Consider the following 26,922-nt stretch of genomic DNA (forward strand, 5'->3'; position numbering starts at 1 on the left):
TAGTCGGACGTTGGGACCGTTCGTTTAGTCGGTAAACCTGCTGCTGTGCTGAGGAGCACCCGCTTCGGACCAAACGTCTCCTCGCGTTTCCTCTGATTCCATTCACTTCGCCTTGGCTTCGTCTTCTAATGCTGGAAGTGTTCCCTACGTTGACCTGCCTGAAACATTGCCCTGTGTATCATAGCCTTCAGGGGTCGGAGGCCAGTATGGCCCAACTGGATCCATGCTGGATCAATCTGCAGTCACTACTGGAGTCTTCAGTTCTTGATTCCTCTGCTGAGAACCAGCTCAGCCAACGCTGTCTGTGTCAGTGCTGCAGAGAAGTCCGCTTGTCCCTCAACTGGGATTTCTCAAGGAATCCTTGGACATTAAGGCACAACAGCAGCAGCTGCTTGACTAATGCAGCAGAGGGACTGGGGACAGCACCAGCCTCTACTCTGCAGCACTGCACAGAACCCGAACTGTCCAAAATCCACAACAAAAACCACAGCACATAACAGTACTACAACAGTACTTAAGAAGTTCTCAGTACGCCAAAGGTACTACTCTGTTCATTCAGTGAGTACATCACGGTACTACAATATCATGGGTCAACGTAACATCCAAGTCAGTTCCCCTCTGATTGGGGAAGAGTTCATCCGGGTTCTGGCAGTAGCCCGTCCGGCACCGCGGCAGGTCCCTGTTAGCGTTAGCGCTAGCGCTCGTTCAGAGCTGTTTCTGTACAAGGTTCATACGAGTGCCCGGCACCACGCTGGCGCCTCCCGGCACCGGAGCTAAATCCATGGAGGGTGGAAAATGTCCTGTATTCACGTGAAGTACTGGCCCGAGTCCTGGCGCCGACTCTGCGCTGGCTCGGCAGCACCGTGGCTCAGAGTCCTCCGGTAAATCCCAGGGAACAGCAGCAAACAGCAGGAGTAAAACCTCCCGGAGACAAGCTGAGCTCTACTGCTCAGGGCTGGCGAGGACCAGGGTCAACCAGAGGAAACCGGTCCTGTCCTAAAAGTATCATACCTGGAACAGAGAGGGAGCAGGATCCGTGTTTAGGGCAGATTCACGTACAATAGGACAATAGGGCAACTAAAGGTGACTCATTTCTGCTGCGTTGAACACATTCAGGCGTCCTCACCTCGGTAGCGATGATGCATTCGTCTTTCTGCTCTGATATGACGTAGACCGACTGGTATTTGGTGTCGGCGGGACTCTGGTACCGGCCGTCGCTGGGGTACTCGGCGTCACCGGCCGCCTGGTATTTGAGGTCAGCCGATGCGTGGGCGTTCAGATCGCTGGTCGACTGGTACTCGCTGCAGCACGGCGACTCGGACACTTTTTTCATTTCCGACGCTTCGCTGTGAAATGAGGAAGGACAGGTTAAAATCCTGCTGGCGCCGTTGGCCGACCGGCGCCCATCGTGACCGACGCGTACCTGTTTTGTCTTTTCCTGTATCGTTCCTCGGAGTCACACTCCTCCATCATGTCTCCCTTGACCTCCGGCTCGTCGCGCTCCTCCTCTTTGCACAGAGACAGCTCCTCGGGCCTGAGCTCGTGGACCAGGTTGTACTCCACGCTGGGGTAGCGGGTCTTAAAGCCGTTCTTCTCCGACCCGGTGAGTCCGCTGATGCCGCTCAGACCGCCCAGCGACCCGGCCAGGTCCGAGTGGTAGTCCACCTTCTTGTTGGTGTTTTTGACCGACGTCGCCATCACGGCGCCCACTTCCTTGTCGCCGCGCAGGCAGTTGTTGGTGGTGGTCACGTTGTTCATGGTCTCGCGGCTGTCGCTGTGGATGCTGTCGCTGCGGCGACCGTGACGCTCCTGCAGCTTGACCCGCACGTAGACCACCAGCACCGAGCAGCTGATCAGGACCACGAGGACGAGGAAGACGCCGGCGCACACGGCCGTCCACGGGAACCCGCCGTCGTCCTCCTCCCCGGCCCGCGCGTCCCCGCTCTCTGAGGGGGAGTACCTCGGCACCGGGTCGTCCACCACCGGCGCCTCCGGCAGGAGGAACTGGCAGTTGTGGCCGCCGTAGCCGGGCACGCAGGCGCACACGTAGCGGCCTCCGCGCTCATGGCAGGTGGCGCCGTTGTGGCAGGGGTTGTGAGAGCAGCGGCTGATCGGGGAGCTGCAGTTTTTCCCAGTGTAGCCTGCAAGGAGGGGAGCAGAACGATGACGCCTCGTGTAAAACTAGCGAAAGCTGAGCTAAACATGGCGGTGAGTGAGCTGTTGACGTACCTGGAGGACAGGTACAGGTGTAGCCGTTCACTCCCTCCTGGCACGTCCCACCGTTCTGACAGGGGACGGACAGACAGAACCCGGAGATGCTGCTGCTGCTGCTGCTGCTCTCGCAGTTGGGACCGGAGAACCCCTCCGCACACTGACAGAGGTAGGCGTTGACCAGGTCCACGCATTCTGCACCTGTGGAGGGCAAAGGCGTCAGTCCCGATGCTGCGGCGCTGACTGGGGCTAACGCTAAGCCCGCACGCGGGCAGCTAGCCGTCGTACCGTTCAGGCAGGGGTCGGAGGAGCAGTGGTCGATTTTCTTCTCGCAGTTGAAGCCGGCGTAGCCCACCGGGCACTGGCAGAAGTAGCCTCCTTCGGGGTCGTCCGCGCAGCGCCCGGCGTTGAGGCAGGGTCCGTCCGCGCACGTGTTAGCGCTCAGCTCGCAGTTGTTGCCGTAGAAGCCGGGCGGACAGGAGCACGCGTAGCCCTTGTCGCTGTCCTGTTGGGGGGACATTGTAAAAAGCGGTCACGCACCGTCCGCGTGTGCGACTACGACGCGGCGCACGAGCTTCGTCCCGTCGGATACTCACAGTGCAGCTGCCGCCGTTGCTGCACGGGTTTCCTGAGCATTTGTCGACCGGGGTCTCGCAGCTGGCCCCGGCGAACCCGGGGAGGCAGGAGCAGGTGTAGCTGCCCTGGCCGGTGTTGGTGCAGGTGGCTCCGTTCAGACAGGGCTTGTGGTGCGTGCAGTAGTTGAGGTCTGGAGAGAGAGCGACAGCGCGGCTTCAGTACGGATGCTCGCTGGCCTCGCGGCGGCCGGAGGGAGACAGTCCTTCAGGAAACTCACCCTGGTTGCAGAACAGGCCGCCCCATCCCTCCTGACAGTTGCACTGCCAGGGCTGTTGACAGGTGCCATGGAGGCAGCCCGGGTAACGGATGCAGTCGTCGCAGTAGCGCCCGCTGAAGCCCACGCGACACCTGCGAACACGGCAGTGGAGAAATACCGTTAATAACAACGGAACCGATCCATTGGTCTCATTTTAACCTTCGGAGCAACTAGACTTACTTGCACTCCCCGGGTTTGTCACAGAAGCCGTGTTCCTCGTCACAGCCAGGAAGACAAATCGCTGCAGAGCAGACAAACAGTGACAGGTGAGCCATGTGAAACGCCCAGTATCAGACACATGCGTCTTCCTACGCTATTCATTTAAAAGCGCTGCCCGCTATGACAGAGGGGGGGGTGCGCGGGGTCATCCTCGCCGCAGGCTGAAGTGTGCTGAAACCTCTGGGTTTCGCGCTCGGAGGCTGTGGCAGCTTTGGTCCCCACAGGGTGAGACCAGCCAACAAGCCCTCTGCTTTAACATGGTGGCTCTCCGGCACAAAAGCATCCCACACAAAGCCTCCTTTCTCCCCTTGACTGTGGGTCAGAAGTCCCTTTTCTCACCCTTGGCCCCTCTCCTCTCTCCTCTCTCCTCTCCTGGCTTCCTTCAGCATCCACCTATCCCCTCTGTTCCCTTCCTCGCTCCTTCCTCTCCTCTCCTACGCTCTCCTCTCCCTCCTCCACTCCTCCCGCCTCGCCTCGCCTCGCCTCGCTCCCCCTCCTCCCCCACAGGGCCAGCTGGTGTGTGTGGAGCGAACCACCAGACAGCTGCTCCATTGTCTCCTCTCACCGAGCAGCTGCCCCCTCCACAACAATACACAACCCCGCTCGGCCAATCGCCGGCCCGAGCCGCAACAATGCAGGACCCCCACTTGGCCAATCGGGGAGGAGGTTTGAGGCGAGGAGGCCCCAGTGGTCTAATGGAAGGCACGCGGCGTGTGAATTACTGAGGAGCCACTGCGGCTCATTAGAATGGAGGCCTCTGGTGCGATGGGATAACTAACTGACGCCTGTTGCACACGGGCCCTGCATTAGGAAGAAGTCCCTAAACAATTACAATAGAAGTTGCTGTTTGAGACTTTTACTTTGAAAGGCAGCTGGAGAAAACTCCCAAAGTCTCTTTAGACGGTGATTTTTATTTATTATTCCTGCGTGCGTTGCCTCAGCGTTTTAAAAGCTCTCTGTAAACATCAGGGCCCACGTGTGCTCCTGTGCTGCTCCGACAGGCAACGCGCGCGTTCGTGGCCTTCTACGCGGCCCAGTGAGAAAAGCCCACTCACGTTCAGTGCAGTACTGGCCCTTCCAGCCCGAGTTGCATATGATCTCCCCGCGCTCGCCGCAGGTGAAGTGTCCGAAGGCGTCGTCGCGAGGCCGGCAGAAGACGGAGCAGCCGTCGCCGTAGTAGTACTCGTCGCACAGGAAGCGGTAGGAGTAACGCAGCTCCGTCCTGCCGGACGTCTGCATGTCCTTGGACCATTCCTCTCCCACGGAGAGGTGACGCTGCGTGGTGATCCTGCTGATCAGACGCTCTGGATTGTCTGCGGACGTTCAAAAATGCAGCCTGTTACAGTCATGTGACTTACTCCTGGCACGTTTTTAAACTTAAACCTTGAATCTGCACACAGTTTAATGAGACGTGACCCGCGCACTGAGCGGGGGGGGGCTACATCATAAAATCTCCACCAGATTGTCCATTATCTCCACCAGCACCCACACCCCTGCTCTGTGCTAGTCAGCATTAGTGCACTGATAAGAGGAGGGCGTAAAGACTACATGAGCAAATATCCCACCACAGGGTCGAACCTCAGGCAGCACCTGCAAAAAACATGTACATTCTCTACTCACTACTCTGGTTAACTGAAAAAAAGAGTGGACTCTCGTCCGATCTCCAGCAGCTAAGACCCGAGTCATTTTAAAGGATATAATTGACCTAATATTAACGCTCTGTTTAGCATGAGTGGCTAAGTGAAAAGCTGAAAGAGAAGCAGGCGGCTGTCCGTCTTTGGGTCCCTGGCTGCCACCCACCTGTTGTCAGGTCGTCCAGGGAGTCAGTGTGCAGAGCTTCAATGATCAGCGAAAACGTCCCCTGAGGAGAGACAGAGAGAGAGAGTCAACAGCTGCTCGGCCTGGAGGCCTCCCTCCCTCCGCGGGGCGGCGGAGGGCCATTAGGAGGCCTCCCAATAAACTTCACAGCCTAATTCCCATGTTGATTAGGGACCTAATAAGCGCCGCTACCTGCTCCCTTTTCACACCCCCGCGACTATCGCACGCTGACATCGCCGTAAAACCAAACGAGGCGGAATTTCACGCTGCGCTGCCAATGATGCGCCAACTCAGAGGATGTTAAATTTCCCACCAGGCCCGGTCGGAGGAGAGGGGCGTTTGGTGAAAACACCCCCACCCCGTGCTCCGCGCGCACACCCTTCTCCCCTCCCCGTTTTATCCCAGCAAAGAGCGCAGAAACACTACAATAGAGCCTCTCACACAGCGATGACAAAGACCCTCGCAAGTGTCGAGTTCTGGAGCATCTGTTGCGCTTTGCACCCTTTAAACATAATATGCCCCACTGGACTAATAATTAAGGTCATTGCTGGTTTGCATCACTCCATCAAAATTGACTGTAAGCAGCAATATCACAACACTATAAATAATACTGTAATAATATTTAATTCGCGGCTAAATTTACGCACGGTCACAGCGTGGTTTTCTCATTACGCAGTAACGTGTGTGATAAGTCTGGTCCTCGTAGACACTCACCGGCCATGTGAAGCCGAAGGGGAAGCGGACGGGGTTGGTGAAGCTGTCCGCGTTCGTCTCGGGCACCTGGAAAGAGTTGGAGCCGAGGACGGGAGTCACGGCGCCGCCGTAGGTGCACGGCGGCTCCGGCGACACGTTGGCCTGGTAGTGCTTGAGGCAGATGCGGAAGAAGGTCTTGCATTCGCACTGCTGCTGGCCCTGCGGGTGCGCGGAGCCTCCCAGGCAGCAGTTGCCATTGCCCGCTGTCCCCTTCTTGTTTAGAAACTCCCGCAGCTTGAGCTCAAACACCCCGGAGCCCGAAACCTGCAGAGGTGAGACGCGGAGCAGAGTTGGAGCGGAGTTGTTCACACAGGTACACCGCGCAGCGAAATGCACCGCGTGGACGCGGACGCGCCGCGCGTGTCAATATCAAACTTCAGTGAACCTACCTGGCAGGTGAGCAGAGACAGGGTGACAGCCAGGAGCAGACACAGGCTTCCCATTGTGTTGACAGGCAGTGAAAGCGCCGCGGGTCCGAGCAGCACGACTCAAACAATCATGGAGAAAGTTTTACAAAGCTTTCCGTTACTTCGCAGACGAGATGGAGTCTTTACGCGCAGGGAGTCGAGATGAAGAGGAACTTTTCCTTTGGTGCGGCTGTTTTCCGCCTCCCTACTTTCCCATATGAGGCACGAGTTATGACAGCACGAAACACAAAAGTTTTACAGTGTAAAGTAATCCTCAGCAGAGTGATCCCCTTGGAGAAGTGTGAATGAAATCCCCGGTGGAAATATCAGAGGGTTAATTCCAGTAAGTCTGTGCAGGAGAAGGACGCAGCTCTCGACGGCCTTGTTTATTTTTCCACTTGATTGACAATGATGAGCTGAAAACAAATCTCCGTCTCTCTCTCTGTCTCTCTCTGTCTCTCTCTCTCTGCTTCTTTCAGCGTAACAGTGCGTGTGTCTGATGGGTCTCCTGCCCCGCACAGGGTTTTATACTGGACCAGCATGCGAAGGGTAATAAGATGCAAATGAGCCCATGAGCCCTGCGCCTCTCTTCTTCCCCTCCTTCCACCACGACCACAAGTCCGCCCCGGGGCCACCACAAAGAAAGAGGAGGGGGGAGGAGGAGGGGGGGGGGGGGGGGGTGCGCGCACAACTTTTCTAAGCCCCCCTCCCTCCTCGCGTTCTCTCAAAAGGGACAGACCAAATGGCTAGTGAGCTGTTAAATGTGCAACAAACCCTCGCTTCCCCTGATGCGCCCCCCCCCCCTCCACCGCACAGGGCACATTTACATTCCGATAAATTCTTTAACCTCTGCGCTAAATCCTCCACATCACAGCCTTACATGATTTATATACGCAGCAGCAAGCCCGAGGGCGCCGTCTCATATTCGGGGTTATAGTGAAGCATATGCGCGGCCCGTTCGGCGCACGGCCGGCCGGCCAGCCGCCCCAACTGCGTTACAACCACCATCTGCTCCGCCACATTCCTATGGCGTTACCCCTGCCGTGGTGTTCACATGTTCACACCCCCAAAACAAGACGAGCTGTTGTTATTATCTCATATTTTATTCCTGGGCTACAACCCACACACCTCTTTGAAGGCAATCAATACAGTTACCATTTTCCGCAGGTGTGCGTAAAGTCGTTGTTGGTTCCCCGACTAAATGATTTATTAATGTCAGCCAGATAAATTGACGGATCACTTCGTATTCAGATATTTAATGCTAATAGAATATTTAATTGGCAGAGTTCTAAATTATTTTATCTTAATAAAACGGATTTCGTTTCTGGTTTGAAGGTGAACTATTCTGACAGATGATAAACCAAGTGCGCAAAGACGCGCCGCAACCATTACGCACTGGCTGCGGGCCAACGCACACCTGAATAGTTTTCACTGCATGCCTGTGTATTTCCCTTACTTGCTCTTTGGTAGAGGCAGTAAAAAAAAGAGTGGCGTGTCACTCGCGTGGCTGTCATTAAGAGACTTTGTGAGGAGGGGGTGGGGGGGGGGGGGGGTGCATAGAGGGAGCAAAGTTTTTTTCTTTGTGCTTTCAGCTGTATGGTAATTGGGTCGGCAGCACCTGCTCTCTCACAATAATACATCACCACAGAGAGAGAGAGAAAGAGAGAGAGAGGGAGAGAGAGACAGAGGGAGATAACATGGCTGGTTTTATAAACAATAATCTTGACAATATCACATTTCCTGCGCACAATCAGACGAGATAAAACGTTATAGACTGAAACTACAGCCAGAGGACACAATAAAAGCCCCTGGACGTCCTCTATACGGCGCTAACACGGACTCAACGCACGCAGCCACTGTCTCATTTGCATATGTGTGCAGAGAAATGTGGGCATGAATTCGCACTACTTGGCATCATGAACTTATCTCTGTGACCGTACCACCATTAAACAAACCCAACATGCTCTGACTGTAGCCTTCTATTATATGAATGGAACTGTCCTCAATGTAATTTTCCATTTTCCTTCAGGACTTATATGTCAATAAAGATCTGAGCTTTCTCCTATATGACATTTATCTTACATCATAGTTATTTTTTAGAAAAAATTCTTTCGCAGCTGAAGTCAATTAATACAACAATGTATTTATTATTATGGATTAATCACCTGCCTGTTTGAAGTGAGCACATTAAACTCCACTGAGATGCTGTGGAACAAAGGAAAACATGTCGTATTAAAGCAGCGGTTGTTCAGCTATTTTGGCTCCTGGCTGTTTCTAAAAGCTGCATGCTGGGCCTTTGTCATGTTTCACATGTCTGTGATTTTTTAGCAGCTCTGCCAAACATGGATTTCCCTTTTTAAATATTTCTCATGGTTTCATTTCAATAATAGTTTGAGGCATCACCAGGATTAATTATGCAAATATGTGCAAAACCCAGGCACCAACCCAGCACAAGTCTAAAAGGCAAAACAGATTTTCCTTTCTCCAAGAATGCTGGTGGATTTATTTCCTTTCTGACGTATTGGTTTCATGTGTGTACTTTAACCTGCATAAAGGATGCAGGGCTTCTCACTCAGCTGACTGGGTTTTGCTGACACACTTGTCAATCCACTGAACCTTCACAACACATTGCAACAAAGGTCTAAAAAAGGGGGCGGAGGCAACGTTTTTTTTTAGCTAAATCTTTATTGACAAGGATGGTTTTGGTGATTTTCAGCTTGTTTACTGTGGTTCAGCTTCATGGAGTACATGCACATGAATATTAAAACATACTTTGCTCCACACTGGGACTTGGATAATGTCACCATGAGGAGTTATTCAGCTGAGATGATCATCTGGTTGCCCAGGCCATGGGCACATTTAATATTTTTATTATACTCAAACAACTACAGAAAGCAGGGAAGAGGCTGGACTCCAGAGTGCTCACTGGCAGTGTTTACACATAACGCGCACACACTTAAGCACCAGGGGACGAGGGGGAATCTTAATTAACCACTATAATTGAAGCTGTTGCCTCTGCGCAACACCACTGTTTTGATCTGCTGCACCCCCAGAGAAACAAGACCTCCATTCAGCATTGAGACACACACACACACACACACACACACACACACACACACACACACACACACACACACACACACACACACACTGGTTGTCTTCTTCCTGTGTGGACACCTCTCAGTCCATCATGTCCACACACACACACACACACACACACACACACACACACACACACACACACACACACACACACACGCACACTGGTTGTCTTCTTCCTGTGTGGACACCTCTCAGTCCATCATGTCCACACACACACACACACACACACACACACACACACACACACACACACACACTGAGCTGGTGGTGTCCTTGTCTTTGCTGGGGTTTGATGACCCCGCTTGGCTTTAATTCCCTCTGGGTCAGCTATAGATAAATGAGGAGCCGATGTCTAACGTGGCTGCGTGTCCATGATGTGCTCTTTACACTCTTTAAAGCTGATTGAAGGCCCTTTAACCTTAAGCTTTAACACTATTATCATTGGCTGCCACAGTCTTTCCACATACCCCTGTGTGTGTTTAGCTATAGGACGCTGCTCCGAGCTGCTCATTTCATTTAACCAGTTGATTTCACCCCCTCCTCAATAGCCTACAATGCTCCTCTGTGGCGTGGCGTAAAATCCTTCTCTTGAAACCTTTTATTTACACTCATCCCGACTTTCAGAGGTCTCGGTGCTCTTTCTCCCCCCCTCCCTGTATTAGGCCAATATACTATCTGTCATTCATCAACATGACGTGGCACACATTTTCCGATTACGCCAGCAAAGCGTGACTGAAAAGCATGGTGAGATGGAAAGTGCCCCCCATCATCAGCACCACCTCTCTGCCTCCATCCTTCCGTCACTTTGCAGTATCAAAACGACATTTTCCTCATAAACGTAATTTATGCCCGGAGATTCTCTAATTGTGTCGTAAGGAAAGCGCAGAAACTCCTCCCCGTCTCTGATCCCTCTTTTGTGCGCGTCCGTGTGCGTGCACGCGTGCGCGAGGTTAGAAAAATGTTTAACTGGAGGTCGATTGTTTAACTGAAGTGCTTTCCTATTGTCCGTGGGTGCGCGTGCGACTGTGCGTGCGACTGCGCGTCCGCGCGTGCGCTCCCGCATGTGCGCGCGGGCGCATGTGTGTGTACCTCTGTGACACTCAGGGGGGACAACAAAGGAAGAGGTCTCGCGCCCCGCCGCCCATTCATCCCATTCTCTCGCAAAGTAATTCCCATTGATTCTTATTGAACGGCGAGTCGCGAGCCCCTCGGGGGAGAGCTGTGTGATTTGTGAAGGGTCGCGAGGACAAGGCACGCCCCTCCTCGAGCCCCGACCATCTGCTCACGAAACACCACAACACGGAGCAACTCCCAAATGGCTTCCTTCATCTTTATTTCTCTACAGAGTCTCTTAATTTCTGATTATATGTGCACTTCTCCATCGTCCACAGCCGGTCAGCTGCTTCGTCACCCCGCTCTCTCACCCCTCCATTTATTATTCCATTAGTTCTCCCTCCGTCTAGGGACTTCCAGGCTGAATTCCTCCAGGGGTGAGGCTACTTGTTGGGCGGCATCACAGTGGAGGCATGCAGTGGGTATGAGGCGGCCATATGGCTCCTGCGTGCGTGCGTGCCAAGAACTGGATGGATGGCTGTCGTGGGAACCGCTGCGTCCCCACCATCACACCATCACAGGACCACTGTTGTCCGCACGGGGACCGGTCTAACGCCTGGTCCGCTGGCTGCGCACGGGGCCCAGTTCTGATTTAGGTGCTGATGGAGATGTTTACTTTGTGCATGGGGCTTCACGGGTTGTGTAACTGCATGCAGGTTTCTACACATCATGAGGGCTGGTGATGCTGTTTTTACACAGAACATGCTGAGGTGTGATTATTTATTGTTTATATTGCGCTGACTAAAACCTCCTGTATGTTCTGAGACGGACACATAAGTCCAGTGGACCCTCCTGGGACGTCAGGGCGACTGGGACGCTAACACTTTAAGTCAGAGGAAGCCTGTGTACATACGTGTCTGCTGACTCCTCGCCCAGCAACAACACAGTGACAGAAACTGGAGGCTCACGTGTCCCCTCCCCATCGGAGCCACACAGACCTGAGGCTGCCCACCTACCATTCAGTCAACAAAGAAATCCCAACCACCTGTTACTGTGCAACACAAACTCATAGTGCACATGTGACATTGTCACTTAATCCATTTGCGTCTACTTTAGTTTATGTTTTGATTGATTATCCAATGACCAGCTGATGATTGCAGGCAGATGTAAGTAATGATGCTTTTTCTTTGACTCTGTCCTTTGTGATGCTCCACTGATATTGTTTCTATGGATGGCTGCTCTTCACATGTGTCACCGTGACTTTTTCGCCTCGCCCCGGTTTGCAGTGTTTGGTTTACACCTAAAACAAACATGTAAACAAACAAATAAACAATAACCCGGGCATTTTAAACAAACCACACACTCCCCGCTCCCTGGGATCTCTTGTCCCGTGGCCCCTGGGGGTCCTTGGCCTTTAGTTTGTCAGGCAGTGGCCTCCAGCAGCAGGATTAGCCAGGCCAGCTGACCACAGAGACCCTGGGCTCTGGACGCTGACACCAGGCCTGACCCCCGGGTAGCTTCGATCAGGCACATTGAGGGGATTTGGACAGCTCTCGGTGTGTATGTGTGTGTGTGCTGTTCTTTCTGTTGGACAACTGTTGAGTTGGTACAGGCTTGGGCAGCGGTGCTCTTTGTGAATGTGTGTGTGCGTGCTTGTATGGTCAATTCTTTCCGGGGGTTAGCTGCTGATCCAGTACAAATGGGAGGTATTGGGGGTAGGGCCGAGGGCAGTCGTGTGCTCCTGGAACATCTGCCTCTGTTTCTCCTGAGTCAAGCTTTGGTCAGGGGTGGGGAGGGGAAGCCGAGTCGAATGGGAGGAGACTGAAGAGGAAAAGGAAGGCTGAGTGTAGGAGGAGGAAGTTGTAAAGGTCCAGAGTGAATAGACGAGAGCCCCAAACACTGGCTGAAGAAAATGGGATGCAGGATTATGTAAGCTCCATCTCAGCGCTCGTTGTTGGCTTTACTTATAAATGAATATAAATTTGTTTGTACATCCAGATGTATATTGAGTGGTTTGAATATATATTTTTCCATGTGTGACACATGTGTGTCCACTCCCTATTTAAAATACACATCTGTCCACCATCATCAGGGTAAAAAAATTGAAACCTGAGTCAATGGTGAAGAGATCTTTTTTTATGATTCAGATTAGTTGGAACACTAAAAGATGGCAAACAACATATTTCCCCATGATTTTCAAGTCCACAACAATAAAAGGCCCCACACAGGACTCAAACAAACGCCCTCTTTGTCCACATGCAACAAGGAGAAGCGGAGGAGTTCTTATTTTATTGTGTTTATTGGGACAAAATGACAAAAACCTCTGTGTTAGAGCTTCTCAAAAGTAACAAGTGTTGGTTTTCCTATTCCTTTGCAAACTGTAAACATAGAGACATTTAACTGGAACTTGGATCAAACTGAACGTTAAAATGTGGTCATTGCATATTCTGACCTAAATCATCCAGTACCCAGTAACAAACACCATTTGCAAATTATTCACTTTTTCGCTCTGTGTTGTTCTTGTATCACCCCTTTGCTATGCTTTGTTGATATGTTGTACAAGTACATTTGTTTTACGTTTTGTGAGGGTAATATATAATAATGTTATTTATAAAGTTTGTTTGGGATCACCACCACAGGAACACACATCTAAGCCTCAGACAATGGAGGTCTGGAGCGCAGAACATCTGCAGAGTTTCAGATCCTTGTTTTAACTTTAAAGTTACAATATGACTTGAAATGACACTGAAGTCCCCACAGCCAGTTGTACTATAAAAAAGGGGACGACCATTAATGTCAGGGTCTGACTAAAACCGAAAGCCTTCCGGAGTCCAGTGCCCATAACTTTTCCGAGCAGTCACGGGGGTGCAGATTTACAACACAGCTCCTCCCTTATTGAAGATCAGTTGATGGGGAGGGGTCCATTGCCCTCCCTGCTCCACAGAGCATCTGGCTGAGGAACGACAGATGCTGACAGCTGGACTGACAGCCAGCATATGTCCCTTTTCTTTATTCCTGCTCTGCTCGGACAATAGAGTGGAAGGGACGGGGGGTGCTTTGTGTTGAAAAGGTAGACCTAATAGCTTGTGACTCTGGAGAAGAGCCCCTATTCTCCAGCAGGAGAGCTTGGAGAGCAATTAGCTTGTCTCTGATCCTGGCCCCGAGAGTTATAATGGGAGGACTGAGTCAACAAAAAACCTAGTAGTTCATTCTTATTCACGCCATGTTAGGATGTTTTTAAAGCACAGTAGAATTTGTACTTTGAAAGAAATAAATTACGGGTCAAACTTGTGGTTAGAAACATTTCTTTGTTTTAGGCTCCTTTTATTTTGATCACCAGTAGCAAAAAAGATGGAAAATACATTTATTCTGTCATTGTAAATTCACACAGTTAGTAAATGAAATTAGTATTGTTTTATGTTAAACATTTACTCCATCACATTTTTAAAGAATTTGTCTATTATTTACTCCACTAAATTTATAAACACAATACAAAACTACTGTTTTCTTTTGACTAGATTCTTTTCAAAGTTTTGTTATTTAAAAAAAATTTAAGAAAAAGGATTACTACTAGTCTTTGTTCCAACAGACACTAAATGTAAAGTTATAAAATAGAACATTTATTTTTAGCCTCTATTATAATTAAGTGACATTATTTTTACTCTACTTCATTTATTGTTACTATTTACTCTGGTTAATTTGCTAATTAACTAATAATTTGTAGGCTTTGATGCTAATACTGGCACTTCATTGAATTTTTGAATACAAGACTTAAGTATAAAGTCTAAATAGCTTATCTCAACACATGATAATTAGTCACAGTGGCGAATTTATATATTTCTTTTTAATTCAAAGTTAATTTCATGCGTAATTTAATGCGTCCTAACCTCTTTGTATTTGTTTTTGTTTTGGACCAAATGGCTCTTACTCGTAATGGAGTGTTTTCTTGTGATATTATACCCAAAGAGGAAAGCCATGGTACGTGTGCCGAGCACGTGGGCTTTGTTTTGCAACGTGATGACGCCACGCGTAGAACACAGGAAGTAATTAGCATAGACGCAGCGCAAACACTACAGCGGATATTCTCCCCAATGTACAGCCAGAGTGTAAAGTAAGGGCTTGCTTTGTCAAGCAGTGTTAAGGAAAACGTGAACATTTACAGACGTAGCGTTGTTTAAGTCTCTCAATTTGTAACGGCAGGAAAATCTACCGCCTCGAAATAATTTAGCAAATAAACTGGCTCCTTTTAGCATCTTGCTAACTTGTGTCGTGGGCGTCGTTTGCTTTTTATTCTCTAGCTATGGGTGTGAAGGGTCTTCAGTCTTTCCTGGAATGCTGCTGTCCAGAAGCCTGTGTGACGGTCAACCTGAGAGACATGGCCCGACAGCACTCCGCCACAAGCCAGCGAGGTTCCGCTCACACAGCCACAGATACCGACATCAGCTGCGTGCACAGCGAATTCAACGTTGTAGTGCAACAATCAAGCAAACATTAACCCACATAGCGTACGAATAGTAAAGCAAGTAGTAAATAAATAACAAGTTTTTGTTTAAATATTTTCCTGATTACACATCACAAATTTCTTCGAAGTAAACAATCTCATATGCTTGTTATACAAAAGCTGTAATTATTTGAACATAATGTATAATTTATCCTTCATCAGACCTACTCCCTGCTACATTTCTAGTTTCTCTCTTATTTAGAACCCACACTCGTTGTGGATGGTTTGGCTTGCCTGCGCCACTGGTACTCGTGTAAGGACTGGGTGTGTGGGGGGCAGTGGAGGGAGTACATGGATGTCCTGAAGAACTGGGTGGAGGCCTTCACGTCAGCAGGCATTAGACTGGTCTTCTTCTTTGATGGGGTCGTGGAAGAGCAGAAAAGAGAAGAGTGGGTGAGCCTGTTGAAAAGCCCACCCTTGTTTTCATGTATAGATGTTGTAATGTGTAATAGTATTCATGTATTTATTGTCTTTCTTGGTGAAAACTGTATCTTCAAAGCCTTTACTTAGTTGATCTTCAAAATAAACAGCATCCTTTGTTGCCCACAGGTGAAGAGGAGACGCAGAGTGAATGGGGACGTGTCCAGAATGTTCCGCTACATAAAGGCACATGGAGAGCAGCCTGGAAGGGAGCTCTTTTGTCTGCCTTCAGGCCTTTCAACGTTCACATGCTGTGCTCTCAGGTTAGCGTTTTCCCAGACACTTTATGAAGCACTAATGCTTTTTACATGACAGTGATTAGTGCAGATGTTTGTGGTGAAGTTCATTTCTCTGTCTTGGTTGTTTTGGTAGAATTCTGCTGATGTTTGTTTTCTCATGGTTTGTAGCTCATTGGGTCAGGAAGTGTTCTGTTCTTTACGGGAGGCAGACTATGAAATTGCCAGCTATGCTCGTCAGCATAGCAGCATGGGCATTCTGGGTCAGGACACAGACTTCATCATATATGACAGGTTTGTTGGAATTATCATGTTTGGTACCTGTTTTTAAGCTAAAAGATGAAGAAGCCAGAATCCCTTCACTAGGGAAGTTAAATTTAAATGTCAGTTCTTAATTTGTGGTTCTAAATCATGTTTCCTTGCAGTGCTCCCTATTTGTCAGTGGCGAAGCTGCAGATAAGCAGCATGTCCACTGTTCTGTACGATCGACAGAGACTCTGCCAAACCATTGGCTTGACTGTGAGCCAACTCCCACTGCTGGCCTGTCTTCTTGGTAATGATGTGGTGTCTATGGAGAAGATGCAGCATATCAGGAAAAACGCAATGGAAGCATACAGGTGCCTGGCATTTATTTTGTTGGTATTTCTTGAGGTTCATGAACATCAGCACTGAATCATCCTTTTAAAAGAAATACTACATAGATCAGTGTGGAGTAGTTGAGTGAATTTTGTTTACTTTTGTGTGGGTTGGGTGCAGTGAGTCAACTTAAATAGATGAAGATAACTTTATTTTACTGTTTCTCAGGAAAGTCGGTCTGGCATCATACTCTGGTGCTCCTCAGGGACAGATGGTGCTTGCAGTAGCCCAGCTTGTGAAATCTTTGTGGAGAAAGGAGGAGATGGAAGCTGGGAATATCCCTCAGTCTTTGAATTTATCAGATCCTCTCAGAGAACTGATAAAGAAAGGCATGTGCTACTATTTGCTCCCCGGAAAAGACAGTCTTCAGCAAGATGATCTTTCTGCGTGTTCGTCTGCCTCTGCTTTTGAGAAATACGTCAGCCCACAAATATTAAAGGTCTGTCACAACATGCTGCTCTAAAAATGAAAGACTGTTTTCTATGATCTCATTAAAACAACAACAAATGAACCATCACAAAGTAACCTGATCACCATTTGGTAGTTTTTTTTAGATGAAGTGACATGAGATGTAATATATAAAAAGCATTTTGTTTTATGTTTGGTTGAGTTTACAAAGATGTGCTTACGCCGGGTTCACTAATTACATGTTACTATTTGCTTTTTTCAAGGTTTGTAGGGAAAAGCATGTAGCTGGAGAGGGTTTCATGGCTTATGGCGTTTTGTGTGAGGGAGTCATTGAATGTAGCAACACTCTGGAGGATGAAGAGGACACTGAACTGATGCCTCAGGCTCTCGTGTACAAGCCCTGCAGACAGAAGGTCTATGGAGTCCTGCTACTGCTCGGCCATGACGGTAGGACATTGAATAAACTGGATGTGTTCGTTTACTGTGGTATAAGCGCTCGTACAGCTGGGACCCTGTGCTTTTTGGACAGGAAAACCATTTAAACTGCTAGGCTGTAATCCAACTAAGAGTATTTATCACCTTTTAAAGACAAAATTAGGACAGAACTCCCACACAATGCCTGACAAAGCACCAACATGGATAAAACTTTACATCTGGAGATATGCATGTGTTCCAGACGAGGAAGTCACTGACTTCACATGTTTTGCAGCCAAGTTGTAAAGCTGACATTATAATTCATGATCATGTTCATTAATTTTGAATATTTATGTAGAAGTTGTAGTACACGTTTATATGCAGATGTAGCAGCTAGAGTCCCATGAATTAAAATGGTTTCAGTTACGACTCTGTTACGACTGTATTGTTTTATCACTGCGGTGGTGGACAGAGCTAGAATATCCAAATGCACATGTACAGTATCTCATAAATGCACATGTGTGAGATTTGTCTAAGTCTGACTTGGACTGTTTGGTGTGTTTTCAGGCAGCACCGACGACCTTCCAGCAATTAAAGAATGGTTTGTGTACCCTGGAAGTCCTCTGAAGGAACCTGACATGGTCCACCCTGTCCCAATCAGCCTACCATGTACTGAACCCGCTACTGCTCTAGTCCAATCAGTTTTGAACACGCAACATTTGAGCATTTATTAGGATTGTGTTCTCTGTAATTAAACAGCAGCTGCAGTCTGAAAAGCTGCCTCGGCCCGAATTCACTTGCTGTCTACTCAGGATTCTACTTAGAATTCAATCACTTTTTGCTTTTAAAGCCAAATTTGTTTTTATGTCTAAATGTGTCTGCGTTTGTAGGTGATCGTCCCAGTCTGGACTTGTTGTGGTTTGGCACTGGTCCTGAAGTGTCTGACCTCCGCCTGACATCCTTCCTCTCAATACTTGACTGCCAGGAGTTCTCCGAGTTGAAGGGAGCAGTTGAAGACTCTCTCCTGGCTGCTCTCTGTCTGGTCACTTACATAGTTCTCCAGGTAGTAATAACTCTTTTTCCTGTATTGGATTGTTTTAGGCAGGGAAGAGAGAGAGCCGCTTCAAGTCGCTGTTTTAGAGACAAAAGTCAAACTAAACGTTAATTAAAATCAGAAACAGGAAATGGAAACCCAGACTTAAAGACTTGTGCTAAGTCTAAGGAATGACAATTTCCTTTTGGGATTAATAAAGTTTTTTTGAAAGCTCAATCTTTAAACGCATGAGCCACAATTTATTGTACATGTGTAAAATCGATTATGAATGGATAACAATTCAATTTATCTCATCCTTTTATTTTGAGTGTTAGTTGGTTCAGTTCTCATTGACACGAGAATATCATAAATGACGGCTACTTTAAAAATAATTGGGTCTTGTCTGGATTTTGTGGGTTGAGAGACGCATTTTGGCTTAAGCTGATGGTGAATGAGATCCTTAAAATAAAACTTGTTTGTGTTTAAGCACTTTCAGTCAAGATAAAGGCAGTGAATGGACAGCAAAGCACACCCTGACGATTTATATAAACACAACATGAAAAGCAAGTGTATTTAGTGACAACTACTGACTTATGCCCCTGAATCATGTATGGCCACAACATGCGTGACTATTGACCGCTTGTTTAGGCTTTTAGTCTAAACGCGTCTTTGCCCTGTTTCGTTAGAGACATTGGTCATTTAAACCCCAATTACCTCTGATAAAGACCCAAAGGCACTTCCGTTTTTATTTTGTAAATTCTGTAATGCAAATGCGGTGTTTGCTGTGATATCGGCGCTTTGTTTTCTACGTGAATCATTTTGCATTTATCTTTGACGTCGTTTGATTTGAGTTTGTTGTTTCACTATAACAGAGATCAGAGGATTGGATCGTCTGGATAAAACCTCATGCGTCATTTGGTGATAGATAAACACAAATTATACATTATATACAACACAAGATTCATTTACAGCTATGTTACTGTGTTTTATTAGTCTTAATGTGATATAAGCCTCCTTGACAAGGTAGAGAAACTGTGCTTGATCAGATCAGTGTAATGATGCAACACCTGCTATTTCCACAGTTGAATTTGAACTCCAACCCATAAACTTAAAGAAGGAACAGAAGCTGGAGGCAAACATACAACCAAGACAGAGGAACTGTTAAGAGCCTAAAGATGAGGAGACAGACCGGGGGACAACAGTATCTGTTGTCTAATCAGTGCTGCTTTCACATTCTGTGTTTAAATAGCTCAGGGCTTTGTTTGTTTTGAACACAGCTCGGCAGCCTTGTTTCTGCACTCAACAATGTTTCTCTCTCTGTTGAATTGTTGCACAGAAAGCATCTAAAACAAACAGACCCACGCAGACGAGACGAACTGGGACGTGATTCGGCAAACCTATATTTTTGTGTGTGTGTTCAGGTACAGACTGTGTCTCAGGAGGACGTGGACGCGTACCTGAGTCAGGCTGTGTGCCTCAGACTGAAGTCCCCTCGGGAGCTTCAGCAGGTCAAGGTCAGTGACGAACATTAATGGACACGTGATAGTTTGTAGCTTTATTAAAAACAAAAAAAGGCCAGTTTCCTGGTTTTAATCCCTGATACCTGATTAACCCCTGCTTCAAGAACAAGCAGTGACCACAGTTTATGTTGCTGTCTACTGCTGTATTAAATAATGTTCAGACGTCAAGGCCCTAGTGACACAACAATCCTACCACCTCACACCACCTCGGAAACTCTTCAGAGCTCGGTACATGTGAACGCGGGCGGTCACAGACGCTGGAGTCAGCTGTGCGTTCCCATTCTCTGGGAAAAACGGCTGTGCTGTTTGCTGCCTTGTTGTAGCCCTATTTATTTTTACGGCTTAATTACCATACTTATGTCTAGTAATTTGTATTTTTGCTGCTCGTCTGATTTCCACACAATAATTAGGGGTGGGCGTTGATTTGAATGCGTTTCCTGGGAGAGTTTTAGTGCTGCGGGAGGGAAGGTTAGCCGAGTGTCTGGATTAACGGAACACACTTACAAATAAAGGATATGGAAAGGAATTTAATGAACAAGTGTAATGAAATGAAGATGTAGTTTTCCAGCTTGTTAACTAAAAGGTTTGTGAGTCTGCGCTTGTATGTGAACATTGTATGGTTTTGTGAGAAAGTTTTGGTAATTTTCTGTACTTGGATATTTTGAGAGATTATGGCCTCGTGTCAAAGCTCTGTTTTGGTTGAGGTTGGACATTTGGTTGTGGTGGTCAGGTGATGGGGAGTCTGACCCGTGTGTTTGTGTGTGTGTGCGAGTGGAAATGAGTCAGAATCTTGTGTTTAGGGGGAAAGGGTTTTTTGGAGTCGTTGGTTTGGTTGCAACATTCCTCCCCATGGGACTGGGATTGTGGCGCATGTGCGTGTGTGTGTGACACAGAGGTTTCTGGCGACAGTCGCCCGTCTGTCCTGACTGACGCTTACCACATGGAGCTATTTACACCAAGCACACTCCGCCCCACTGGACACACACGCTCACGTTTCCCTTTGTGTCTTTTGCTCTCGTGTCCTACTTTTCTTACACTCAACCACTTTCTCTCTTTTCACCTCGCCTTCTATCTGGTTTCTTACCTTCCGTGCTCTTTGTGTTGTGTGTTTGCACGTGCCTTCAGGCGTTCGCGTCTCTGGCCTGTGGTGCATTGTTTTCGGTAGGTGAAGCTGTGTTTGACTAGAAGCAGGTGGCAGGCAGGCAGGCAGGCAGGCAGGCAAGCGTGTGTGTGTGTGTGTGTGTGTGTGTGTGTGTGTGTGTGTGTGTGTGTGTGTGTGTGTGTGTGTGTACATAATCACTGTTATCAGTGCTGTCTGTCAGAACAGGTGAGAGCTGAGAACACACACACACACACACACACACACACACACACACACACACACTGAGAACATCTGCCTGCTGTCACTACTGTCCTCCTGCTCTTCTTTTGTTCTTTGTCGTCTTCCCTCTGTTTCTTCTTTGTGTTTCTTTTCTTTTCTTGGCATTTATCAGAAAAATAAGGCAACAACAGTTTTATCTGTTGAGAAGAGACTATTGTTGAGAAAGGTCTAATTACCATATTAACGTTTTCAGTACCTAACACCAACATGAAGCATCTGTCGGTGGCAGTTCAGAATATGTGGATGTTTATTACGTGGAAATTTAAGGTTTATTATTGAGTTAAATTATTTACTATTTTTTGTTCTACAATATAGGTTTTAGAAAATAGTTTGTCATTTTTTTCCATCATTCACTTTTTCCCCTTCTAACTTTTGCCTTTTGAATAAGTTTGAATGCTGTTTAATCGAGGCCACACAGCCATCATATAAAGATAAATGGATATGTTAAGAGACACTGTAAATAGCTCCCTATCATTTGTGAGTGAGCAGGAGGAAGCATGGAGAAGAGACAGCAGGTGGGTGGTCTATATTCATTTAACTTGTGTGCCAGGATGGGGCAGATAAGGTTCCATGAATTGGGGTTGTAAAACACTGATGATCTTAACAACTGGGAGACCATTCTGGTTCTTTTGCATGTAGTGGAACTACATGCAAAACCAGGTTTCCTGCATGTGAGATGTGTAAACTGATGTTGTTAATGAGAATAATTACTAATAATTAGTCTATTGAATAAGCATGTTAGCGGGTCTACGAAGTATGATCTAAGATGATGTATTTAACAGAACCTGCTTCATGTGTGGTCAGTGCCTGGCTGTGCTGTCTGTCATTGGGGGGGACTGAGGAGTTGCTCTTTGGTATTTATGGTGACGTGGTGAAGTCAAATGTTAAGTACTGGTCACTCTGGATGGACACATTCGCTGCTGCTGCTGCTGCTGCACTCGACCCATGGACCCTGTGGTTTACTAACACATCAAAGCGTCACCCTTTATGATGAATGTGTCCTACCCACCCAGTAAAAGGGTTCTCTTTTGGTTTTCTTTCAGTTGCCCTTTCTCTCCAGCCGTGCCGTGCAGCTGGGCTCCCTCTACGTTCGAGGCCTGGCCCACCTGCTGGGCGCTAACAGTGCCAGCGGCTGCCCCCTGCCCAGCGCTGCCCTGATGCCTTGGCACAGCTTTGACGGGCGACTGTTCCATTCAAAGTACCTGCTGGCACATGGTGGCACAGAGACAAGCGTTCTGCTGGACGGAGACGTGAGTGGAGACAGTACAACAAAAAGGGGGATATGTGTCGTCGCCATCTGTTTGAGGAAGGTTCGATCCAGGATGTTTAATATGTTGCGTCTCTTCATCCTTCAGACGTCTTGTTTGTCTATGTTTCTCCACCTGAGAGAGAAACTTATAGAAACGTGCAGGAAAAGAGGCCGAATCCTGCAGTCCAGACCGAATGCACCGAGTCAGAGTCCTACCAGTGCACCAGGCCACAGGCACACAGGTGAGACATGCGACTCAGATGTCTGTAATGAATTCAGCATGAGTAGCGGACGAGAAGCTGTTATTTGTGGTGTTGTGTCCATTGTCTGCTCCGTTATGCTTTTTCCCAACATTCATTCGCTCTTTGAATGTTTGTGCACCATCATTATGCTGCAGGATTCTGTTTGATCTTGTCCTGGTTAAGTAAAAGTAAAACAGAGAAAAACAGTTGGACCTGAATTAAGAAATATTGTGGTTTTTCCAAAGCGCCCCAGTGGCTTCATGGTTGAGACTGAAAAACAGGCCTAAGCACTAATCTGCTGGATGACCTGTTTGTTGTGTGTTGACCTTTTTCTACCTCATCTGTGTTTAAACTTCAACCAAAGAACCATAAAGGCTCAAAGAACCCTTGTTAAAGTAACACTTTGATATATTTGTCATCCTTCAGGACGTCATGCTCTGTTTCTAATAAAAAAAACCTGCAGATGAAAATCTGATGAAAACGCTCCTGTAGCCAAAGGGAGAAGCAGCGTTTCAATCCGACACTTGAACCGCGGTTGTAGTGCACTGGTGCCCCCCCTAGAACCACATTACCCAGAGGGCCGTGCTGTATAACGAGCTCCATGTGTGCGGCGGCCCTAACACATACCAGCGTGTGGACGCACGCACGCGCGCTCTGAGACTTGCTTTGTCAGTGCACTAGTAATAGTAGGTTTCTGTTTATAGGCTGGGAGAGCTCTATTTTAAGACACACAACAGGACTGATTACAGACTCTCCCCTTCCCCTCATCTGGTCCCCTCTCTTGTTCCTCTTTGCTTCACTCTTCATCCTCTCGCTTTTCCTTTCTTCTTTCTCTCCCTGTTACATTTTCCCCATTCATCGCCGCCTTCAGAGGTCTCCCGGCGCGTTTTCACGCTATCACGGACAAACCTTCGTAAATGTCGGTGTCGTGCTTCTCGTCGTCTCGTCAAAGAGCCGTTTGAATTTCACTGCTCGTCGCTCGGCCTCAGCAGACGAGTGAGCAGTTGCTTATGAAACGCGAAGCCGCAGTTTCTGACTTCTAAACCTTTTGTGACTGTATCTCTCCGTGCCGTGCTGGCGCGGAGCCTCCGATTTGCGCCGAGCTGTCTGCTTTTTACCCAAGTCAACCCATGTGGGTCTCATGAGGATGTTTCTGGTTTTACAGATGGAAGGGTATACGCTCTTTATACCTCAGAGTTTCATTTCTGCCAGACGCAGACACCAATCATTACTACGGAGCTGTGGGGATCTGAAAACTGTCTGTTTGTGCGAGCGAGGGAGACGGCGAGAGGGAGAGAACGAGTCTGAGTGTGCGTGAGAGTAGTGGTGGCGCTATGTGGTATCGTTGAGGGCCCAGTTTGGTTTTTGTTTGGAACCAGGCCTGATGTTTAGTCTCCTCAGCAAATATCTCCTCTGCCCGCCTGCCCTTGCAATTACACTCCAAAAGTGAATCCAGTCTAGCTGCTGTCAGACATCTTTTAAGTTTATTCCTGTCCAGAAGGGGCAACTTGTGTTTTCACGTCGCCTCATTCTTGTTGCGGAGGTCATTTTCTTCTCTAATCTCTCACGCGGCCGCTCGAGATTTGGTTTTACCCCGAATCACAATGATGAGAGGTTTTTTCAATAGACATAATAGCGACTGAAAAAAGAGCTTTAAAAAGTTGTGGCAGTTGTGGCGTGACTGACACACTGTTCACGTATGTGGAGCACGCTTTCATGTGCTTTCACACTCGGTGGATTGGTGTCAGGACGCCGGCCCGACCCGATCCGGCCCGGCCCAGCTCACGGGGATCATTACCACTGTTTTGCTAGGGCTAAACTGGACTTGATGTTTTATTTTGAGCTCTTTGTAATCCCTTACAATCGGCCACATCTGTCCAAGTTGCTTCTGTGAAAGTTTATATCAAACAAGACGATGTAGGACGATGTAGATAGTAAGAACAAGCGAGTCACAAACGTCTGTTTTCTGTTAGTTTTATTTGTTGGCATCTGTAAAGATTCAGCTTTATAGAGGTTTCAGTTTTTCTGTGGATAATCCAGCTTTCGACACTGGCAGCATTTGTCAGACGTGATGAGTGTGTGTGTCCCCTGCGCTTGGTATTTGTTTTGCTGGTCTGTGGGCAGCCTTGAAATAATTGTGGATAGACTTTAAAGTGAGCTGTGTGTGTGATGGTGAGAGAGAGAGAGAGAGAGAAAGAGAGAGAGAGAGAGAGAGAGAGAGGTAGTAATCCAGGTTCTACTGGGATGGTTGAATGTAAAGTCTGGCTAGCTCTGAAGCTAGCTCACTAGCTTCTATAGCATCTTTGAGTTGCTCATTTCATTGTTGACGCTACTGTTTCAGGTTTATCTCCATCATGTCGCAGTGTTGTGATGAATAGAAACATGCCTCCAGGCGAATGCGTCTCCTGCTTGGTGTGTAAATAAGAAGCTGTTTGCTCTGTCTTCCTGAAGCCTGATGAAACTGCTGTTGTGGCAGCATGCTTCCAGCTTGTAACATTGTGATATTTGTACAGTGACTAATTGCGTGGAGTCTTCCTCCTCTTGTGGTGCTTCAGGCGGAGGCGAGGGCTGGAGGAGAGGAGGAGGAGCGGCGCGTGGAGGTGGCTGGAGGCAGAGAGGGGACAGACATGAGCATGGAAACCCAGGGAGACAGTGGGGCGGAGGAGGACAACATTTCCGTCCTCGCCATTCTTCCAGCTATCCTGAGGAAGGTCCTGAAAACACAAGCTGCTCCTCAAAACAGTCCAGAGGTCGATCGTATCACAACAGAGGGAGATACCAGCTGGCTCCCAGGTAACGAGGACCTGCCGGTGTACCTTGAACAGTATCGCCGCCTCGCTCTGCAAACGTGTTACTCCACACATCCTTCTGGTTTCCTCTCAGGTGGTCACAGCCTCCTGCACCAGGAGCCGAGGAACAGAGGAATAAAAGGAACGACCCAAGGAAATGAGATGAGGACACAGAGCAATGAGACAAAGAATCAAGTTGGTCAAAGGAAACCGATTGAATGGTGAAAAATAGTCAATGAAATACTTTTATATCGATCGTCAGCCTTTATTTCATCTCAGGGAAACTTACCTTGTTTACTTTGCCTGAAAATGAACCATATGAGACGGAGGATCCATTTTAAACATGAGAACTTCATTCTCAGTTGTTTATCTTCTAAAGATCCTGTTTCCAGTGTTTTAAGTGTCTTTATCAACAGTTTTAACTAGTGAAGCAGGGAGATGTTCTGTTTTTACAAACACAAATAATGTCTGTTGTCTGTATTTTACAGTCGTGAAGAAAGAGGCTTATCATTGAATTTTTGTTGTAAATGCCTTGATTCAGAGTTCCACATTAAACAAACAACAATCCTGCCAGTTGAGCATCAGCTGCTGCTGAGTTCATGTGCTTCTAAGTGTCTGTCTGTAACAAACGACCCATTGCAACTCATTCATCTGCCAACACTAAATGTTTTATCTCTGTCAGGCAATAAAAAGAGCATCTCAGCAACTTTCCTCTCTGCAGCACTTTCAGAAACAGTGGGTGTGGGTGAGTATGTGGGGGGGTGTAGGAGTGGGGCATCCAACACACACATAACTCAGGTTTAGTCTCTTTGTGATAATAACAATAACAGGTATGATGTGTTTTCTGTGGTCGAGGCAGGGAAGGGAAGGTTAAAAAAGGGAGGAAGAGGGAGAAAAAGAAAATGGAAAAGGGAAATTAAGGAGCGTTAAAAAGAGGAGAATAAACATTGAAAGAAGGAAAGCGAGGAGACCACACCAGAGGAACGGGCAATGGGAAGGGAAGACTAAGAATAGAGGAAACAACTGAAAACAGGATGAGAAGGGAGAGAGTGGAGGAGAGGGGAAAGGGGACGACAGAGGAGTTAAGAATACAAGCAGTCCTGAGTCGCTAGTCTTCAACCACAGGAAACCCTGTTGGCCGCCCGACAGATCAGTTTCCTGCGTGTGTGTGTGTGTGTGTGTGTGGTGGAGGTCTGGGTGTGGTCCCTCCAGCAGCACCAGGGAGACAAACAGACACCCGGACCCCCGTTCCAGGCCTCCCTCCTGGGATCGGCTCGGGTCTCTTTCCTCCCCGGTGGCCGTCAGTCAACGGGCTGTCGACTCTGTCCACTTTGTCCCCACTCCCTCTTTGTCTTATCTCGAGTCTCGGAGGTGAGGTAATAAAAGCAGGCGCCCACGTGTGCAACGCAGCTGCGCCGCGGGCGTTTGATTGAAACCCTTGCGGCGTCCAGAGGTGCCGTCGCGGTCGCCGCGTGCGCCGCTCGCGTGGGGACCACGAAACCACGTCAGGGGCCTCGACTCCTCGGGAAAGCTGCTTCCAGGCTTCAGGCTCTCCATTTACCTCGGATCAGGTGCGTCAGCACTGAATAGCATACGGACACGAATCCCCTCGATCAGTTTGTTGTGCTTGAACGCTTC

General features: G+C 48.1%; 2 protein-coding genes across 6 annotated transcripts in view; one reads left to right on the forward strand and one right to left on the reverse strand.

Moving 5' to 3' along the window:
• Positions 1–6,905, reverse strand: part of LOC114852748 (delta-like protein D) — a 7,380-nt gene extending 475 nt beyond the window's left edge. The window contains exons 1-12 of the mRNA XM_029145371.3: positions 6,283–6,905; positions 5,855–6,157; positions 5,123–5,183; positions 4,378–4,635; positions 3,284–3,344; positions 3,065–3,195; positions 2,808–2,977; positions 2,500–2,716; positions 2,230–2,412; positions 1,424–2,141; positions 1,127–1,346; positions 1–1,011 (exon numbers count right to left, since the gene is read on the reverse strand). The exon at positions 1–1,011 is cut by the window's left edge and continues 475 nt beyond it. Of these exons, the coding sequence (XP_029001204.1) occupies positions 1,006–1,011; positions 1,127–1,346; positions 1,424–2,141; positions 2,230–2,412; positions 2,500–2,716; positions 2,808–2,977; positions 3,065–3,195; positions 3,284–3,344; positions 4,378–4,635; positions 5,123–5,183; positions 5,855–6,157; positions 6,283–6,336 (2,382 nt within the window). The 5' untranslated portion in view covers positions 6,337–6,905 and the 3' untranslated portion in view covers positions 1–1,005. The remainder of the gene's footprint in view (positions 1,012–1,126; positions 1,347–1,423; positions 2,142–2,229; positions 2,413–2,499; positions 2,717–2,807; positions 2,978–3,064; positions 3,196–3,283; positions 3,345–4,377; positions 4,636–5,122; positions 5,184–5,854; positions 6,158–6,282) is intronic.
• Positions 6,906–14,445: 7,540 nt separating this feature from the next.
• On the forward strand, positions 14,446–25,990 carry fam120b (family with sequence similarity 120B). 5 transcript variants are annotated; one of them, XM_055507459.1, is made up of 15 exons: positions 14,446–14,566; positions 14,754–14,864; positions 15,159–15,349; positions 15,506–15,639; positions 15,784–15,906; positions 16,038–16,229; positions 16,417–16,687; positions 16,920–17,103; positions 17,638–17,739; positions 17,961–18,133; positions 19,525–19,617; positions 22,048–22,254; positions 22,360–22,495; positions 25,051–25,288; positions 25,379–25,990. In XM_055507459.1, the coding sequence occupies exons 2-15, from the start codon at positions 14,756–14,758 to the stop codon at positions 25,443–25,445; spliced, it is 2,220 nt and encodes a 739-aa protein (XP_055363434.1). In that variant the 5' UTR covers positions 14,446–14,566; positions 14,754–14,755; the 3' UTR covers positions 25,446–25,990. The 5 variants fall into 5 exon arrangements, with proteins under 5 accessions (XP_055363434.1, XP_029000757.1, XP_055363435.1 ...); XM_029144924.3 differs by having other exon boundaries at positions 14,500–14,864; XM_055507460.1 differs by lacking the exon at positions 14,446–14,566 and having other exon boundaries at positions 14,756–14,864; positions 15,143–15,349.
• The last annotated feature ends 932 nt before the right edge of the window (positions 25,991–26,922 follow it).

This window comes from Betta splendens, chromosome 3 (genome assembly GCF_900634795.4).
Source record: "Betta splendens chromosome 3, fBetSpl5.4, whole genome shotgun sequence".
NCBI lineage: Eukaryota > Metazoa > Chordata > Actinopteri > Anabantiformes > Osphronemidae > Betta > Betta splendens.